This window comes from Lissotriton helveticus, chromosome 6, assembly GCF_964261635.1.
Source record: "Lissotriton helveticus chromosome 6, aLisHel1.1, whole genome shotgun sequence".
Taxonomy (NCBI): Eukaryota; Metazoa; Chordata; class Amphibia; order Caudata; family Salamandridae; genus Lissotriton; species Lissotriton helveticus.
Window position 1 is genome coordinate 2120968400 of NC_136067.1, and position 21348 is coordinate 2120989747.

At 45.7% G+C, this 21348-nt stretch overlaps 1 protein-coding gene across 1 annotated transcript in view; it reads right to left on the reverse strand.

Annotated features, from left to right (window-relative positions):
• Positions 1–3483: 3483 nt before the first annotated feature.
• The window catches only part of LOC144764097 (uncharacterized), a 41740-nt gene continuing 23875 nt past the window's right edge, over positions 3484–21348 (reverse strand). Inside the window, exon 2 of the mRNA XM_078650263.1 lies at positions 3484–7011. Within this exon, the coding sequence (XP_078506389.1) occupies positions 5307–6587 (1281 nt within the window). The 5' untranslated portion in view covers positions 6588–7011 and the 3' untranslated portion in view covers positions 3484–5306. The remainder of the gene's footprint in view (positions 7012–21348) is intronic.

Below are 21348 nucleotides of genomic sequence, written 5' to 3' on the forward strand. Positions count from 1 at the left end.
ATGTATGTATACTGTACAATGTGCTTTTGTTGGGAAAAAACAATAAAAAAATATATAAAAAAAAAAAAAATTGATCTTAACATACAGATAGGGGTTCCTGGAGAGGTTTGTGTCGAAAAAGCTTTTAATCTGTAAATATTTAAAAAAAAATAGCTAGATTGTAAGTGAAATTTCCCCTTCAAAAAAGAAAAAGGGGCCAATTGATCGGACTGGACTAAATCACCAATTTCCTTCAACCCTAAAGACCTCCATTTCATCATCAAACCATCATAAAATATTGGAGGAAGCAAGGCAGAGGCGTCTAATGGGGTATAATAATTAAGTTTTGGAATAGCCAGACGAGAGCGAATTTTCTGCCATACAGAGAATAAGGCCCAGCAGATCTTAAATGTGTTTTTTTTTAAATAACTGATTTCCTGTACACGTGTTAATACCCCCTTGGCAGCATCCCCAAGTGCTATTTCATAAATGGATGGGGACATACAGATTGAAATCTCAACATTATCCCCAAGAAGGGGGAGACCAAAGTGCCGAATCAAGGCGGCCCAATAATAATATAACAGATTAGGAACGGCCCAGCCACCTCGCTCCCGGGGGAGACATGTCCATTTAGCGGGCCTTCTCGGCCTGCGATACCCCCAGAGAAACCGTTGACATATTCTATCAGCTCTCACTAATGTTGAATTAGGGATTAAGAGTGGGGTGGACCTAAAAAGATATAAGAACTTTGGGAGAGCAAGCATTTTCAGGATATTGCAACGTCCATATAAAGAAAGATGCAGATGGTCCATTCTCTCAAGTTTCCTATGAAGCGAATCAATTACAGGGAGGTAATTTAGGTCTGGAATCTGATCAACATCGGCGGAAATTTGAACGCCAAGGTATGTGGCCTCTTTGATTATAGAAACATGCGAGAGGGGCATAGCTGAGGATTGAATTATTTGGGTCTTTGAGATGTTGAGCTTATACCCAGACATAGCATCAAATTGAGCCGCGAGACTCTCTAACGCTGAAAAAAAAGAGCCAACACTGTCAGTTAGTACAACAATATCATCGGCATACGCCAATGCCTTGTAGTCCACCACGCGAACCCTGACTGGAGCAATCCCATGGCAATTTTCGATCATACTCAGGAAGGGATCGATGAACAGGGCAAATAGTAGGGGGGGGACAGGGACAGCCCTGTCTAGTCCCCCTACTGATAGAAAAATAGGCAGATTATTTCCCTGAGATACGAATTGCGGCGGTTGGAGCCAGATAAAGCGCCTGGAGGGCCTGGATGAACTCGGGAGGGAATCCCTTCCAACGCATTACCGCCCAAAGATACCCCCAGGAGACCCTGTCGAACACCTTCTCGGCATCCAACAGGATCACCCCGAGGGGAGAGCTCGTAGCCTGAGCCCAATCAAGGAAGGGCAATGACGCGCCAAATGTGATCTGTTGTGTCCCTTCTGGGAATAAAACCATGCTGCCGGATTGAGACCAAGGGGACTATAACTTGAGCTAGTCTAAAAGCTAGAATTCTAGAATAGATCTTACTGTCTGTGTTAATGAGCGCAATCGGCCGATATGAGGCAGGGTTTAGCTCATCTTTGCCCTTCTTTTTAAACAGCACAATTGTGGCCCGGCGCCAAGAATCAGGAACAACCCCAAGTTGGGCAGCCCTACCGCTAACATTTTTTGTCTGAACAGTGGTGAGAAGGTCTTATAAAACTTGAGATGGATAAGGTCGGGCCAGCAGCCTTACTGTTGGAAAGAGATTTAATAGCGGTTTCTACCTCATCCCAGCTAATGGGTGCTGAAAGGACTTCATTCTGTTCCATTGTTACCCGCCAGGTGTTTAAGGGGTGAAAGAAGTCATCCAGACCAACTTGGTTTTGGGCCATGTTAGGATCTTCTGTATATAATTTAGTATAGAAGCTCACAAAAACATCAAGGACCTACGCCGGGGTCTCTTGCAGACGGCCCTGTTGGCCTGTAATTCGGACAATTCGGTTCGCCATAGCCCTCTGCTGCAGTCTCTTTGCAAGAACCTTGCCTGAGTTTTCCCCAAACTCATACATTAGCGTACGAAATTGAACATATTTGGCTGCTAAATCTTGATACAAAGGTTCTAAAAGATTAGACTTAGCTATAGTGACCGCTTTCTGACTATTGGATAAATCGTGGCCCAGGCGGATATTATTACACAATTCAAGTTCAGCTTGTTGCAACTCTTCGAGTCTATCTTTAGTGTGTTGCTGGGCTGGTTTCCAACGGTGGGAGGCAAAGTTTTTAGTTTACCCACGTAAAGCCACTTTAAATGTATCCCAGACCATAGAATCAGAAGAGGTAGCCCTATTAATATTAAAGAATTCTTGGATCCAAATAGCCATACGCTCCTGATATTGCTGATCTATAAGGAGCTTGCTCTCGAAAGTCAATGGCCTAATTTGGTTAGTAGGACGGTCCCATGAGAGATCAATAATTATGGGATTATGATCGGATATGGTCCTGGGGGCAACTTCAATGTGTGCCGAAGAGGCACTTTGATCCGAAAGAAAAGCATAGTCAAGGCGTACCATTTTATTACGTGGGGCAGAATAGAATGTATATCCATCCATATCCTGATGGTGATAGTGCCATAGATCTATAAGACCATGGTCCAACAAAAGAATTTGGAGAGCCATGAATACGTGAGGCTTTCGGCCCACATAGTTACGACAAGTTAGGAGATTGATTTGACTAGAAAGATTAATATTAAAGTCACCAGTAAATAATATTGGTTGGGGCCATCCCACTAATTCCAAATTTAGGCTCCTGAGAACTTGCGGATCATCTAAATTGGAAGTGTATATTGAGCAGACTGATAATGGAGATCTGTTCAGCAAGAGTTCAATAATTGCCCATCTTCCAAAATGATCCACCTTCACCCTTTTAATAGATCCAACCCCATTCTTCAGGAGAATAGTTACACCCCTGATTGTAGATGTTTGTCTAGAACAGGCAACCAACTCATATCCAGGAAATCTTAACCAGCTACGTTTAGTCCACGGGATATGAGTGTCCTGTAAGGAAATTAGATCGACCTGTAGAAATTGGAGAATCTTGTAAAACATCATACGCTTCTTGGGATCATTCAAACCACAGATATTCCATGTGACACTGCGTAGCCTACCCCCCCCCCACCATTCAAAAAGTAGAAAAATCAACAACCAGCAAGACTCAATTTACTAATAGTACTGTACAGAAAAATTACTGGACCTCTGAACAAGAATATACATAGTGTAGACAATATTTGAGTCATTAGCGCATCAATCATGTTTCCTAAACACAAAAAAGATACTAGAAACAGAAACAGCCTCCTGAGCCCCCGCCACCAAAACACCCCCCCCCCGAACCCCCCTAAACCCCCCCAAAACCACCCCTCACCTTCCCAACACCCCTCGTCCCCACCCCCCATGTAGAGCAACAGGACCATGGTCCTTTTGATGGTCAGGTTGGTGAGACCCACTTTCTCCCGGAACCGGAGAACCCCCCTCCATTGAAGCACTACGGAAGACCTGACCGCCAGATAAACAAAAAAGCCAAAGAGAGAAAATCTAGCAAACTATCTGTCAGGTCATCTAAAGTCACTAATCTTTAAAGTGAGCAAACATCCCATCCCGAGTCAATCCGAATTTAGTGCAACAAGTTAAATTAAATAAGGCAGTTCAACCTAGATAGTCCCAAGAAACTCCTTGGCCAATATCTCTGATGTAAAGTATTTAGTCTGACCTTTACAGATCACTTTCAACATAGAAGGAAAGAGTAGAAAGGCTTGAGCACCCTTAGCCTGGAACAAGGGCATCAGCTGACGAAGGTGCCATCACCTCTCAACTGTAGCTGGACAGAAATAAGGCTGCACAAAAAATTGACATCCCTTCGCAGTCCGCTTTTTATCAGGTCTGGCGAGATCAAATATTTTCTCAGGTGCAAGAAAATTGTTGAAGCATATCAGGATGGCGCGTGGGAAGGTTTTATTGGTACCAGAAGCTGAGGTTTGCCGCTGCTAAAATGGAAACCGGTGTGCCCGCTATATTTCTAAATTCCAGTCCCATTGTGTAACTTCTGGATACGCCTCCAAAAAGAGCTCGACTATGAACTGCCTAACATCTTCGCCTTCTATATTTTCTTCGATTCCTAAGACTCTTAAGTTGTTTCTTCTTGCTTGATTTTCTAAGTCCGTGAGCTTCCATAGGATATCCGTATGTTGTTCCTTAATCTCTGTTGTGAGTTCTTTCTGGGCCACCACTGCATCCTCTAACGCCAAAATCCGCTCCTCAGCTTCCCAAACCCTGGAGGCAATGTCAGTACATGTTTTCACCACTCGGCGCAAGGAGTTCTGCATTCTACGGCACACCCCCTGTGTACGAATGTTCTCCTGTCTTGTAGCCTCTCTGTGGGTGATGATAGTTTGGTAAATTGTTGAGAGGGTAACTTCCTCAGAGGTTTCTGTTGACGAGCCATAGGGATTGTCAGGTGTAGCTCCACTGTTCGTTACAGCTTGGTCTAATACTATATTCTGTAGGCAGGCGGTATTTATCAATCCCTTGTGGCAGGGGGCTTTTTGAACTGTATTAACAGCACTCGCGGCATTCACATCCTTAGAAGCCTCACTAAGGCGCTAATCCCCTGATTCACTGTCGTAGTCGGACCATTCAAGTTCAGCATCAAACTCCGGATCCTCCTCCGCTGATGAATGATCCGAAACTGAATAAAATGTATCTGTGGCCTCAGTGCTCTCTGACCCCCTTGAATCGAGACCAGACTTTGAAATAATGACTGTACCATTTGCAAACAACAGATTAGAGCCTTGCTCCAGGAGAGAGACCGAATGGGCATCAGATTGAATACATGGCTAAACTACAGTTCCCAGCATACATTGAGAAGGAGGTATGGGTGCAATATTAGACATATCACTTGAATTTTGTATAAGAGTAGCACCTGAGTTGATATCGTGTGGAATTTCTGATGTAGTATTTATCTTTGCCTAGTAATAAATATCTTGTTGCATTATGCACATTCATGGGTTTCTCTCCTACGTGGACTATCTGATGTTGCATAAGATGCTACTTTCTAATAAATGCCTTCTCACATTCAGTGCAGTTGAATGTTCTCTCTCCGGTGGAGATTTTCTAATGTTGCTTCAGCTCTCAATTGATTAAAAATGATTTTTCACATTCTGTACATTGGTATGGTTTCTCCCCAGTTTGGACCTTTTGATTTTACTTTAGCTGTCGATTTGTTATACATGCTTTGCCACATTCTGTGCATTGATATGGTTTCTACCCAGTGTGGAATTTCTGATGTAACATTAGATGTGCCTTTCTAATGAATGCCTTCTCACATTTATATGGTTTCTCCCCAGTGTGGACTATGTGATGTCGTTTTAGATCTTTATTTGTTATAAATGCTTTATCACATTCTGTACATTTATATGGTCTCTGCCCAGTGTGGATTTTCTGATGTTGTTGTAGGTTTCCATTTGTTATAAATGCTTTGTCACATTCTGTACATTTATATGGTCTCTCCCCAGTGTGGAATTTCTGATGTAACATTAGTTGTTCCTTTCTAATGAATGTCTTCTCACATTCTGCACATGTATATGGTTTCTCCCCAGTGTGGATTTTCTGATGTAACATTAGACGTGCCTTTTTAATGAATGCTTTGTCACACTCTGTACATTGATATGGTTTCCACCCAGTGTGGAATTTCTGATGGTCCAGTAGATATGACTTTCCAGGAAATGCTTTGTCACACTCTGTACATTGAAATGGCATCTCCCCAGTGTGGATTTTCTGATGTTCCATTAGACGTGACTTTCTAATGAATGCTTTGTCACACTCTGTACATTGATATGGTTTCTCCCCAGTGTGGAGTTTCTGATGTAACATTAGACGTGACTTTCTAATGAATGCTTTGTCACACTCTGTACATTGATATGGTTTCTCCCCAGTGTGGCCTTTCTGATGTTCCTTTAGATGTGACTTTCTAATGAATGCTTTGTCACACTCTGTACATTGATGTGGTTTCTTCCCAGTGTGGATTTTCTGATGTCGCTTTAGCTCTCCATTTATTACAAATGCTTTGTCACATTCTGTACATTTATACGGTTTCTCCCCAGTGTGGAATTTCAGATGTTGCTTTAGCAATCCATTTGTTTTAAACGCCTTATCACATTCTGTACATTTATATGGTTTCTCCCCAGTGTGGATCATGTGATGTAGTTTTAGATCTTTATTTGTTATAAATGATTTGTCACATTCTGTACATTTATATGGTTTCTCCCCAGTGTGGATCATGTGATGTCGCTTTAGCTCTCCATTTGTTATAAATGCTTTGTCACATTCTGTACATTTATATGGTCTCTCCCCAGTGTGGATTTTCTGATGTTGCTTTAGATCTCCATTTGTTACAAATGCTTTGTCACATTCTGTACATTTATATGGTTTCTCCCCAGTGTGGATTTTCTGATGTCGCTTTAGCTGTCCAATTGTTATAAATGCTTTGTCACATTCTCTATATTTATATGATTTCTCCTCTACGTGGACATTCTGATGCTGCATTATGGCTTTCACGGCAGAGAAAACTTTCCACAGTCAGTCGATCAATATGGTTCTTCTCCAGTATAACTTTCTGATGTTGCACTTGCTTTGTCTCCCTAATAAATGCGTTGCCACTTTCTAGATATTCAAACGGTTTCTCTTCTGTGTGTTCTTTCTGATCCAGGTTATCTCTTCCTTCGTAGTGAGAACCTTATCAGACTTGCTTCAGTATGTCAGTGTGTTAGTTTGTCAATGTTTATCAGGTGATCCCTAAGAGCCAAGTACAGACCACATTGGGCAGTTTGGATTTTCTGCTGTAGAAAGACTTTGGCGAGGCATTAGCCTTCAATGGAAGAAATTTTAAGGTGCACTGTTTTACATCACTTCCTACACAACTGATGATTAATTCCTTCACTTTTTTTGTTCATTACTGCATTTATTTCACCTGTTGGAAAAAAAAACACTGGATAAGCTTAAATGGTGGGTCCATCACGAAATTCTATTGGCATTTAATGAGACATTTAATTCACCACATAGACAAGTGTGCTGAAGAAATTCTAGATTACACTTTCAATGTAAAGATGCCATAGGCAGAGCAAGGGCATATGATCCTTTCTTGACGCCCTCCTATCGTGGATTGTGGACTCAAGGAGTAACCAAGACTCCAGTTGAGTCTTTTGTGTAGCACCACAGTTCTTCTGACAGCGGTTCTATGTAGATCCAAAAGAGTCGGATGTGATGGGGCCAGAGACTCAGCACTTACGTCCAAATGGGCCTTATTTGTGAGGGAAACTTCAAAGAGTAGTTTTGAAGTACACCAGTATCGCTTTCAATCCTGGCACTCACTCCAGACTACCAAAGGGAGTAATCATTCCTTTATATGGGGACAGTCTACCACCCTGTGAAGGGTAAGAGTGGGCCCCTTCCTCCCATCTGCCCAGAAAGACCCATTGGGATGCAGATGGATGCAGATAAGTGCTAAATCACACCCAACCCTTGCAGTGTCTGTGGCTCTCTAGAAGGAATACACAAAGGGGTCGGTCACCTAGCCCAGACGTGTACTAGAGACAGGGTATAAGGCACAAAGAGCAGTACAAGCAGAGAAAAGTCCACTTTCTAAAAGTAGCTTTTCTAAAATAGTAATGTTAAATCTGACTTTACCAGTAAGGAAAATGCTACTTACCAGTATGCATCTGTTCTTGGCATGTAGAGCTGCAGAGATGTACACTTAGCATTAGATCGTCACCTGGTGGTGTCAGGTCCTAGCCTTCGCGCCTGCATTGCGAACTACATTTCCCAGGGATTGCGGGCCAAGAACTACATTTCCCATGACCCTTTGCAGCCCTCGCGATATAGCGTTGCCGAGCGGCTTGCTCGGAGCTAGTGATTCTGGATTTCCCCGCGGAAGCGGCTGCTCTCTGTTCCGGTGCTCCGTCCTAGGAGAGAGGTCTGCGTTGCGGTGTCAGCGCGGAGGACATTCCTGGATAGGTATTCGTTCTTGACTCTGTTCCCTAATCGCTGGGCTCTTTCATTCCTTAAGAGAGCCAAGCGTTTACCTCGGTCAGGCTCTGCAATTCATAGAGCTGGTACTGTCAAAACGTCTGTGGATAAGGCGTGTCTATTGTGCGTTTATTTACGTTTTTTGTTTCTTTCTTCAGTTTGGTGCTTCAAGTGGCGGAATGAAGGGGGGAGATATCTCCTCATTGCCGTCATGAATTCATGATGTGTGTTTGTTCTTCGAAGTTGGAATACAATTCCCAAAGCGGGAAGCGGTGGCATTGTGGCTACACTTCACCGTGTTTGGTTGGGTTTGCCTAAAAGGAGGTTACATGTTCCAGGCAAGGATTTCAATGCAGTAATTGATATCGCACTTTATGGAAACTGGCCTCTACAGTCTAACCCATTGTGGCTTGCATAACTTGATCTGCTGGATAGCAGGAACATAGCATGGTGCAAGACATTCTTGGCTGTAGAAAATTTATGAGGAAGAGTGTTGCCACTCTGGGGGTGCGTGAAAACAATCTACCAGTAATAGCTGATGTACATGGTGTGATCATCCTTGTATATGTTAACTGTGTTCCTTGTGTTGCATAGGGATTGGAGGAAAGGGATGAAGGCCGTCGAGCGGAGAATGATTCATGTTTGATGCAGGTGATTAGTTCTTCTAGCGAGACTTTAATGAGAGTAGTCATAAGGAAATGTACTAACCTGTTATTTTGTTTTACAGCTTCCTTTCCCTGCTGCCCCCTCCTTTCCTTCCTTGGGTTTTCCCCGTTTACGGGGTTTTTCCCTCACCGTATCACCCGAACACCCTGTGCATTCCAGTCAGGGTGTTTGGGAGGTCCGGAGGTGGAGCTTATTGCTGCAAATGAATCCTGCAGAGTGCTGATCCTGACAGAATCACTAGCCCAAGAATTACACTCTGCCCGGTTCGTTGGTAAGAATAATGATCCCCTTTTGTCTGATTGGGCGGCTTTTAGAGCCGAATTTGAGAAGGTATTTGATCGTAGGGCTGCCTCGTTCACAGTAGATAGGGAACTCATGGAGCTGAGACAAGGAAGGAATGAGTTGATTACTTATCTAACCTCGTTTAACAGGCTAGTGGCAGAGGCCGAATGGCCTGAGGAAAAGAGAATGTCCCTTTTTTATCAAGGGTTAAAAGATGAGTTAAAAGATGTGGTGGCTCAAGTGGACCCCCAGCCCAAGACTTGTGTTGACATGATCAATCTCGCTCTGAGGCTAGATGGTCGATTGTCAGAAAGAGGGGGTGCTAGGAAAAGATGGGATAGAGGTACATTCCATTACGATCGCACCTCTTCTAAACCCACTGGAGGGCCTGAAGTTAGTACAGAGCCTATGGAAATCGGAGCCCTCAGATCCCCGTTGTCAAGGGCAGAGAGGGAAGCTAGGAGAACCCAGGGGCTATGCATGTATTGTGGGAAAAAGGGGCATTTCGTGAGCGACTGCCCTTCTAAGCCCAAACCCTCCAGTAACAGTAGGTTCAAAAGAGTAGCTGTTTCTGCCAAGACACCCAGCGATGAGCAGGGGGAACATGCTAGTCCGGGAAGAGGGGAGAAATCAGAATGGAATCTGACTTCCTTGTCGACCGTCGAGGTGGGGGAAACAGAGTCCCATTTGGTAATTGGAATGACGTTGAAATGCGAGAATGAGTGTCACCAAGTTCTGGTTATGTTGGATTCAGGGGCAACGGGCAATTTTATCGATGAGGGTTTAGTATCTCGATTAGCCTTACCTCGCATCCTGAGAGAGAACCCCGAGGTTGTTCTAGCGGTGGATGGTAAGCCTTTACTGTCAGGACAAATCACCGAAAAAACAAGTGAGGTAGGGTTGTCAGTGGTTCGGCGAGGTATTATTCACTCCGAGATGTTGTCTTTGAATATCATAGCGGCACCTCAGTATGAGGTAATTCTGGGAATGCCCTGGCTAAGTAGACACAATCCTGTGATCAATTGGAAACATAAAACCTTTGAGTTTTTGCCTGAGTTTTGTCAGGATCACATGGTGGCCGGACCTTCTGTTCATGTGGCAGTTTTATCCACTCCTTATGTAGCAGCCACAGCAGCGGAAAAGAATGTACAGCTTCCGGCAGCGTATAGTAGTTACAGGGATGTGTTTAGTGAAGTGAAAGCAGAAACCCTTCCTCCACACAGGGAGTATGATTGTTGCATCGATCTGGTGGAGGGGGCTACAATTCCATCTTGTAGGATATATGCATTGTCCGTCCCTGAGACTGCTCACTTGAAAGAATATATCGACCACTACCTCCGCTTGGGTTTCATCAGACCTTCCCGCTCCCCGGCAGCCTCTCCTCTGTTCTTCATAGCGAAGGCCAATGGGGATCTCAGGGCTTGCGTGGACTATCGCGTCTTGAATAAAAATACCATCCGGAATCGTTATCCTCTCCCCCTCATTTCTGTCGTGCTTGACCAGGTGAGGGAAGCAAAGATCTTTACCCGTCTGGACTTGCGGGGGGCTTATCATCTGGTCAGAGTACGTGAGGGGGATGAATGGAAGACGGCATTCAAGACGCGATTCGGTCTATATGAGTACATGGTGATGCCCTTTGGGCTTTGTAATGCCCCTGCGGCGTTCCAATTTTTCATTACTGATGTGCTTAAAGACTATTTGGACCGTTTTGTGGTAGTGTATATTGATGATATACTGATATACTCTAAGGATGAATCCTGTCATGCTGAACAGGTGAGAGCGGTCTTGGACAAGCTGAGGGAACACCGCTTGTATGCGAAATTGAGTAAATGTGAGTTTGGGGTCAAGGAGGTGGAGTTTCTGGGAGTGAATCTGAGCTCGCAGGGGTTACAGATGTCGGACCGGAAGGTCCAGGCGGTGCAGGAGTGGCCAGTCCCTAAGAATGTGCGGGAGGTGCAAAGCTTTTTGGGTTTTGCTAACTATTATCGCCGTTTTATCGATCAGTTCTCGCAAAAGGCTGGCCCTATCACTAGGTTGTTAAGGAAGGGAGTGCGCTTTGTATGGAATGATGAAGCAGAGGGGGCTTTCCAGGCTTTAAAAAAAGCGTTTGTTACGGCACCTGTGTTGGCACACCCTGTTCTGGAACATCCCTTCGTAGTGGAAGCGGACGCTTCGGATGAAGCAATAGGGGCAGTTTTGTCTCAGAGGAATTCACTCACAGGCCAGCTACATCCTGTAGCGTATCTATCAAAGAAATTGAGCCCTGCTGAGTACAACTATACGATAGCGGAAAAAGAACTACTGGCCATTAAACGTGCCTTCCAAGAGTGGAGGCAATACTTGTGGGGGGCCTGTCATGCAGTTACAGTGTACACGGATCATAGAAACCTCCAGTATATGACTTCGGCCAGGCATTTAACACAAAGACAGATGCGTTGGATGCTTTTTTTTGCAGAGTACAATTTTGTGGTTACCTTTAGGCCTGGCATAGACAATCGGAAGGCAGATGCACTGTCCCGACAAATCATGCCGGATGTACCACAGGAGAAAGAACAACAAGCCATTATTCCGGCGGCCAAGGTAGTATGTGTGGTTCGTGCTGAGCGGTTCTTGGAGGAAATGCAGAACGCACGATCTAGACAGGCCTGGGATATATGGGCTGGAAAAAAATCGGGGAGGTCGGTGAGAAATGGCCTGCCGTTTCAGGGGGATAGTCTGTACCTGCCCACAGTTGAGATACGGAAGAAAGCCTTCGACTGGTGTCACGTAGCTCCTATGGCGGGGCACCCAGGTATAGCAAAAACATTAAGATTGCTTAGGAGATATTTTTGGTGGGAAACATTGGTTGAGGATGCCACTGTGTGGGTTAAGGGCTGTGAGGAGTGTGCAAGAGCAAAAGGGGAGACTACCAAGAAAAAGGGTCAGTTGATGCCCATGCCCACGCCCGCACAACCATGGCAGAATATTAGTCTGGATTTTGTTACGGGCTTGCCTATGGAACAAGGGTGTTCAGCTATTCTGGTGGTTGTTGATAACTTGACTAAAATGGGCCATTTTATACCATGCACGAATCTTCCAACAGCTGGGCAAACTGCGCAGTTACTGGCTTCACAAGTCATCCGCTTGCATGGCGTTCCCAGGGTGATCGTTTCAGACAGAGGACCACAATTTGTTGCTCGCTTTTGGAGGATGTGGTGTAAGGCTTTGGGGATTGAGGCAGCTCTCTCCACAAGCTTCCACCCTCAGACAGATGGGCAGACAGAGAGATTAAATCAAACCCTGAAGAAGTATCTACGGTGTTATTCTGCTTCTGCACAGGAATCATGGGTGAACCTGTTATGGATGGCTGAGTTGGCATACAACAACGCTTGGCATAGTTCAACCGGCCTGTCTCCTTTCAAGGCTAATTATGGGTACGATGCCAACACTTTGCCTATAACTCTTCCTTCAGAAGTAGGAGATCAGCCCACTGTTTTGGCTCGCATGCGTACATTGCGAAGAGTGCATAGAGAGGTGCGGAACCATTTGTTGAAGGCCAAAACTGTATACAAACAATGGGAGGACAGACACAGAATACCAGGACCTCAGTTTCAGGTTGGGGACAGGGTGTGGTTATCCACCAAGTACATCCGCTTCAAGATGAGAAGCATCTTTCATCCTAGATACATTGGCCCTTATCAGATTGTGAAAAAGATCAACCCTGTGGCCTATAAGTTGCAGTTGCCTGGCTCCTTGAGAATACATCCGGTGTTCCATGTCCATCTGTTGAAAGCGGCCCTCACCTCTCAGCGGAGGGCGCCTCCGCCAGTGGCTCTTGTGGATGGCCCTGAATATGAAGTCCGGTCCATTCGAGACTCCAAGTTGCGCAGAGGGGTGTTGTGGTATCTGGTCTCGTGGAAGGGATATTCGAGTGAGGATGATTCCTGGGAACCGTGGTCCAATGTTCATGCTCCCAGGGCTGTTGCTTCGTTCCATCGGAGATTTCCTTCAAAGCCCGGGCCTAGGAGGCGCTCGGGAGGGGGGCGTACTGTCAGGTCCTAGCCTTCGCGCCTGCATTGCGAACTACATTGCCCAGGGATTGCGGGCCAAGAACTACATTTCCCATGACCCTTTGCAGCCCTCGCGATATAGCGTTGCCGAGCGGCTTGCTCGGAGCTAGTGATTCTGGATTTCCCCGCGGAAGCGGCTGCTCTCTGTTCCGGTGCTCCGTCCTAGGAGAGAGGTCTGCGTTGCGGTGTCAGCGCGGAGGACATTCCTGGATAGGTATTCGTTCTTGACTCTGTTCCCTAATCGCTGGGCTCTTTCATTCCTTAAGAGAGCCAAGCGTTTACCTCGGTCAGGCTCTGCAATTCATAGAGCTGGTACTGTCAAAACGTCTGTGGATAAGGCGTGTCTATTGTGCGTTTATTTACGTTTTTTGTTTCTTTCTTGAGTTTGGTGCTTTAAGTGGCGGAATGAAGGGGGGAGATATCTCCTCATTGCCGTCATGAATTCATGATGTGTGTTTGTTCTTCGAAGTTGGAATACAATTCCCAAAGCGGGAAGCGGTGGCATTGTGGCTACACTTCACCGTGTTTGGTTGGGTTTGCCTAAAAGGAGGTTACATGTTCCAGGCAAGGATTTCAATGCAGTAATTGATATCGCACTTTATGGAAAACTGGCCTCTACAGTCTAACCCATTGTGGCTTGCATAACTTGATCTGCTGGATAGCAGGAACATAGCATGGTGCAAGACATTCTTGGCTGTACAAAATTTATGAGGAAGAGTGTTGCCACTCTGGGGGTGCGTGAAAACAATCTACCAGTAATAGCTGATGTACATGGTGTGATCATCCTTGTATATGTTAATAACTGTGTTCCTTGTGTTGCATAGGGATTGGAGGAAAGGGATGAAGGCCGTCGAGCGGAGAATGATTCATGTTTGATGCAGGTGATTAGTTCTTCTAGCGAGACTTTAATGAGAGTAGTCATAAGGAAATGTACTAACCTGTTATTTTGTTTTACAGCTTCCTTTCCCTGCTGCCCCCTCCTTTCCTTCCTTGGGTTTTCCCCGTTTACGGGGTTTTTCCCTCACCGTATCACCCGAACACCCTGTGCATTCCAGTCAGGGTGTTTGGGAGGTCCGGAGGTGGAGCTTATTGCTGCAAATGAATCCTGCAGAGTGCTGATCCTGACAGGTGGTGGGCTCGGATGATCGCATGTTGTAGTCATCTTGGAAGAAGTCTTTGTAGTCACGAGACAGGTGACTCCTCCCTTGGACGATAGGGACTGTGGGCATCGGCTCCATCCTTAGATTGTTTTTCACCATGATGGGAAATGACGGAGTTAGTAGAAGTAAAGAAAAAAGATGTCCATGCGTGTGCATCTAGGTAAGATAAAACTGGAACAGATACAGGTCCCGGGGAGGCGGGAGGGCGTGTACAACTCTGCAGCTCTACATGCCAAGAACAGATGCATACTGGTAAGTAGCATTTTCTGTTCGAGGCATATGAGCTGCAGATTGTACACTTAGCATCGATTGTGCAGCAGTGTCTCCCCTAGCGGCGGTCACCTGTATCTGTTGCAGTAGTTTGAAAGAGAGTTTTAAGGACAGCTTGGCCTACTGCAGCTTTCTGGTTGGCTTGCACATCAACACAGTAGTGTTTAGTGAAGGTGTGTGTTGTAGACCATGTTGCAGCCTTGCATATGTCCTCTAGGGGGATGTTTCCTAAGAAAGCCATAGAGGTTCCTAGTTTGCTTGTTGAGTGCGCTCTAGGAGGAACTGTTAATGTACGTTTTGTGTTTTGATAGCATATTTTTATACATTTTACAATCCACCTGGCAATCCCACCTTTAGAGATGGGGTTGCCTTTATGAGGTGGAGAGAAAGACAAACACAGTTGTTTTGTTTTTCGAAAAGACTTAGTCCTATCTATATAGTAGAGAAGAGCTCTTTTAACATCTAATGTGTGTAGAGCTCTTTCTGCTACAGAGTTTGGGTTTTGGAAAAACACAGGTAATCTACAGATTGGTTTAAATGAAAAGGAGTTCTGACTTTTGGAAGGAATTTTGGATTAGTTCTTAAAACCACTTTGTTACGATGTAGTTTTAAAAATGGTTCTTGTATTGTAAATGCTTGTATTTCACTTACTCTTCTCAGAGAGGTGATAGCAATAAGAAAAGCAGTTTTCCACGTGAGGAATTGCAGTTCACATTTATGTAAAGGCTCGAAAGGGGGTCCCATGAGTCTTGCAAGAACAACGTTTAGGTTCCATACTGGAGAAGGTGGCAACCTGGAAGGGATGATTCTTTTTAATCCTTCCATAATGCTTTAATTGCAGGCACTCTGAAAAGAAACAGATGTTGTCTGTTTTGTAAATATGCTGCAATTGCTGCAAGGTGCAGGCGTATGGATGAATATACTAAGTTACACCTTTGTAAATGTAAAAGGTAACACATAATATTCTGGATGGAGACATTCAGGGGATCAATGTGGCTATTGTTGAATAAATGGTGAATCTCTTCCATTTAGCAGCATAACAAGCTCTGGTAGTAGGTTTCCTGGCCTCTTTAATAATGTTCATACAGTCTGGTGGTAGGTTAAGATAACCAAACTCTAAGACTTCAGGAGCCAGATTGCCATATTCAGTTGATTTGGGTCTGGATGTCGGATGTCTCCATGGTTCTGTGTTAGCAGGGATGGAGTTAGTCGTAGCTTTTGGTGTGGAACTACAGATAGTTCTAGCAGTGTGGTAAACCATGGTTGGGTGCCCATGTGGGAGCTACTAGGATTAGTTTGAGAGACTGTTGTCTGAGCTTGCGTACTACTAATGGTATTAGTGGTATTGGCAGAAAAGCGTATGCAAATCTTCCTGACCAGTTCATCCATATTGCATTGCCCTTCGACAGCGGGTGTAGAAACCTGGCGGCGAAGGTTAGGCATTTTGCGTTTTCATGTGTGGCAAACAGATCTATGTCTGGATGACCCTGCTTGTGAAAGAATGGTTGAAGAACCTGCGGATGTAGTTCCCATTCATGAATTTGTTGTGTCTGCCGACTCAACAGATCTGCTATCTGATTGTGAACTCCTGGAAGGTGCTCTGCCAACAGATATATGTTCTGTGGAATGGCCCATCTCCAAATGTTCTGTGCGAGCTGGGACAGTTGTAGCATGTGAACAGCAGCTATATACAATGATATGTGCTGGGAAAATGGTTCGCTTCTGTTTGTCGACGACGTTTCGACCTTAAAAACAATGTGGAGGGGGCGTGGCCAAGATGGCGACGGAGTAAGACGTGGTGGTGACTCAGTGGTGGCGGCTGGGGATTTGGTGTGATTGCAGTGTGTTTGGTTTGATTCTGGCGTTATGGGGGGCACTGTTTGGAGCGGTGGGGGGGGGGGCGTTGACTAAATGTTGCCTGTTACAACAGGCTCCTGGAATGTTAAAGGCCTTAATTCTCCTCAAAAGCGTCAGAAAGTATGGAAGTATATTCTTGATCATCATTTAGATGTGGTGGGCCTGCAGGAGACTCATTTGGCCCGTAAAGATGAATCTAGACTTAAGCACAGGCAATACCCCCTGATCTACAAATCCTCTGCCACTACTAAGCACCGGGGGGTGGCGCTTTTGTTCCGCTCTAAACTTCATTTTCAACCCATGGGGGTGCGGGGTGACAAGGAGGGGCAGTGGCTGATGGTGAAGGGGATGCTCCTGGGTAAGCTTTGCACGTGGGTGGTTGTCTATGCACCGAATGCGGGCCAGAATGGGTTCCTTGAGGCCTGAGGGTGGTGGGGGACTTTGGGGAGGGAGCGTTGATAGTGATGGGGGATTTTAATTTGGTTTGGGACAAAAGTCTTGATTGCTCACATCAGCAGAGGACGGAGGCGGGTCTCTTCTCCCCTGAACTGCGCGACACTTTGATCAGTCTGGGCCTTGTTGATAGCTGGCGCTCCCTACACCCCCGCACTAGGGATTACAGGTTCTATTCCCATGTCCACCACACATATTCACGTCTCGACCACATTTTTCTACATCAGTCTTTGCAGGGCGACTTGCGGGACAGCAAGATATTTCCGCTTTCGGTGTCTGATCATAGCCTTTTGGCGACGTGCTTGGTCTGGGCCCCGGAGTCATCCCCTCACCGCAAATGGTACTTCCCTATCTCTCTTACGCGGGATGAGGAATCCTGCAAAAAACTTAGGGCAGCCATTGGTGAGTTTTTTGAGCTTAACAAAGATGGAGACACCTCGGTCTTCACCCAATGGGACGCCTTTAAGGCGACGACACGGGGCACGTGCATTGCGCTGAACTCCGCCCTGAACAGGCTTCGGCGCGAGGAGAGGGAGGCGCTGGAGGCGGAACTGGCGACACTGGAAACTGCGCATAAGCAGAATCCTTCTTGAAAGACCCTTCGCCCTCTTGCTGCGGTGCAGGGGAAACTCAGGGCCCACTATAATATTCGGGCCGAGTATACCCTCTTGTGAGGGTGTCGTCGGAGTTGGTCGTGATGCGGTTTGGTGTTTCTGTGGACGATGGCGATGCCTCATCCGGTTTGGTTGACGCAGTCCCTCAGGGTGATCTTGTAGCCATCCGGGATGGCTATGGCGATGTCGGGGGCTGAGGAGGCGTTCATCCATGTTTCCGTGAGGAAGGCGACGTCTGGTGATGTTGTGTCGAGGAGGTTCCAGAGTTCCACGGCGTGCCTGTGGACGGAGCGGGTGTTGAGGAGGATGCACTTGAGGTGGTTGTTGCTGGTGCTCGGCTTGGCGGGTGCGGTGCAGGTCCGGAGGCAGGTGAATTGGCAGGCTTATATGAATAAATGTGGTTGGGTGTCGCACACTTTCAACTAATTGCTCAAGTTTTACCGATATGTGTGCTGCTCTGTATTAATGCCTGCCAAGCATTGGTGAATGAACTCTAAATTAAGGCCTAACCCCACGTGGGCTGCTAGGACTACAGTGCGCACTACTAAAATAACGTATAAACATTCAAAGAACTTTTCAAATTAATCCACAGTGTATTCGATACGTTTCATTTAGGTACAGAGGATTCTTCGTAATAGACAGACTACATAGGTTCGCTTATAGAGAGAGTTGTCATCGTTCTTGATTTTGCACGGATCATTTAGCCACGACGTTCGTCTTTTCTACTAAGTTGACAATTGGAACCCCTGACGAAGGGACAAGAACGTCCCGAAATGCATTGGGTGGTGGTTCATGAAACATTCTAAAAACAATGCATATTGTAAATGTTATATGATTTGATCCTATGAACAGTCTTTTGGATTCTACTGATGATTTAAATAAATGAAACGTATCGAATACACTGTGGTTTAATTTGAAAAGTTCTTTGAATGTTTATACGTTATTTTAGTAGTGCGCACTGTAGTCCTAGTAGCCCACGTGGGGTTAGGCCTTAATTTAGAATTGGCAGGCTTGGCAGGTGAAGGGTCCGTGTGTGTGCCTCGAGGTGGCTTGGTAGCAGGCGGTGTTTCGGCCGGCGTTGAGTGCGTGGAGGGTGGCGGTGTCATAAGTTTGTCGGGTGCGTTGGCATCGTCGAGGACCAGGGGTCCTGGCGCTGGGCGTGGTCTCTGCGCACAATCAGCACGCCCGCTGCGTGTGACCGCAGCTCGTACGCGCGGGCTCCATTTGAGGCGAAGTGGGAGGGAGGAGCAGCTGGGAGATGGGAGCGGGCGGCCAATGGGGTCACAGAATACAAAGGGGGCGGGGCCGCGAGGGAGCAGCGGCGGGGAGCGGTCACACCGGCGGTACAATATTGACAAAAAACGCAAAAACTACTGTCAGCAGAAAACACTAAAATACAATACAATTATGAAATGGCAAAGATGAGGGCAACAGCGGGAGGAAAAAATGAGCAGCAGCAAGGGGGCACCGAGGTCAGGGACGAACCTGTGGCGCTGGGGCCGAGACGCGCCTACAGCTGGTGGCCCGTGCGGCGTGGGGGTGTCCTAGGGTCAGGTTACACTCGCCTACGCCGCGCCGGCTCCATTTGAGGCTAAGGGGGAGGGAGGAGCAGCTGGGAGGCGGGAGCGGGTGGCCAATGGGGTCACAGAATACAAAGGGGGCGGGGTTATTAATGTAAGCAGGGGCAATTGCAGATGTGCCTGGTGGTCTATACACCCAAGTAACCCACTGAGCTATCCCTGTAAAATACAGTCTTGTAATATGCTGGCAGACTCTCTGCAGGAGGCGTGTAAACCCAATGAGCTATCCATATAAAATACAGTCCTCTAATATGCCGGCAGACTCTCTGCAGTAGAAGCATCAACCCACTGAACTATCCCTATAAAATACAGTCCTGTACTATGCTGATAGACTCTTTCCAGGAAGCATTAACCCACTGAGCTATCCGTTTAAAATACAGTTCTGTAATATGCTGACAGACTCTCTGCAGGAGGCGCATTAACCCACTGAGCTAGCCATATAAAATACAGTCCTGTAATATGCTGACAGACTCTCTGCAGGAGGCGCATTAACCCACTGAGCTATCCGTATAAAATATAGTTTGATTCTGTAATATGCTGACAAACTCTCTGCAGGAGGCACATTAACCCACTGAACTATCTATATAAAATACAGTCCTGTAATATGCTGACAGACTCTCTGTGCAGGAGGTGCATTAACCCACTGAGCTCTCCATATAAAATACAGTTCTGTAATATGTTGACAGACTCTCTGCAGGAGGCGCATTAACCCACTGAGCTCTCCATATAAAATACAGTCCTGTAATATGCTGACAAACTCTCTGTGCAGGAGGCGCATTAACCCACTGAGCTCCCCATATAAAATACATTTCTGTAATATGCTGACCGACTCTCTGCAGGAGGCGCATTAACCCACTGAGCTCTCCATATAAAATACAGTCATGTAATATGCTGACAAACTCTCTGCAGGAGGCACAATAACCTACTGAACTATCTATAAAAATACAGTCCTGTAATATGCTGACAAACTCTCTGCAGGAGGCACATTAACCTACTGAACTATCTATATAAAATACAGTCCTGTAATATGCTGACAGACTCTCTGCAGGAGGCGCATTAACCCACTGAGCTCTCCATATAAAATACAGTCCTGTAATATGCTGACAAACTCTCTGCAGGAGGCACATTAACCCACTGAGCTATCCATATGAAAAACAGTCCTGTAATATGCTGAGAGACTCTCTGCAGCAGGCACATTAACCCACTGAGACATCTGTATAAAATACAGTCCTGTAATATGTAGCACACTCTCTGCAGCAGGCACATTAACCCACTGAGACATCCGTATAAAATACAGTCCTGTAATATATAGCACACTCTCTGCAGGAGGCACATTACCAACTGAGCTATCCATATATAATACAGTCTTATAGTATGCTGGAGATTCTCTGCAGGGGGTGCATTAACCCACTGAGCTATCCTTATAAAATACAGTCCTGTAATATGCTGGCAGACTCTAGGCAGGAGGCGCGCTAACCCACTGAACTATCCATGTAAAATACAGTCTTGTAATATGCTGGCAGACTCTCTGCAGGAGGCGCATAAACCCACTGAGCTCTCCATATAAAATACAGTCCTGTAATATGCTGGCAGATCCTAGTCAGGAGACACATTAACACACTGAACTATCCATATAAAATACAGTCCTGTAATATGCTGACAGGCTCTTTGCAGGAGGCACATTAACCCACTGAACTATCCATATAAAATACAGTCTTGTAATATGCTGGCAGACTCTCAGCAGGAGGCACATTAACCAACTGAGCTATCCATATAAAATACAGTCCTGTAATATGCTGACAGACTCTCAGCAGGAGGCACAATAACCCACTGAGCTATCCATATAAAATACAGTTCTGTAATATGCTGACAGACTCTCTGCAGGAGGCGCATTAACCCACTGAGCTAGCCATATAAAATACAGTCCTGTAATATGCTGACAGACTCTCTGCAGGAGGCGCATTAACCCACTGAGCTATCCGTATAAAATACAGTTTGATTCTGTAATATGCTGACAAACTCTCTGCAGGAGGCACATTAACCCACTGAACTATCTATATAAAATACAGTCCTGTAATATGCTGACAGACTCTCTGCAGCAGGCACATTAACCCACTGAGATATCCGTATAAAATACAGTCCTGTAATATGTAGCCGACTGTCTGCAGGAGGTGCAATAACCTACTGAGCTATCAATATAAAATACAGTCCTGTACTATGCTGAGAGACTCTCTGCAGCAGGCACATTAACCCACTAAGACATCTGTATAAAATACAGTCCTGTAATATGTAGCACACTCTCTGCAGCAGGCACATTAACCCACTGAGACATCCGTATAAAATACAGTCCT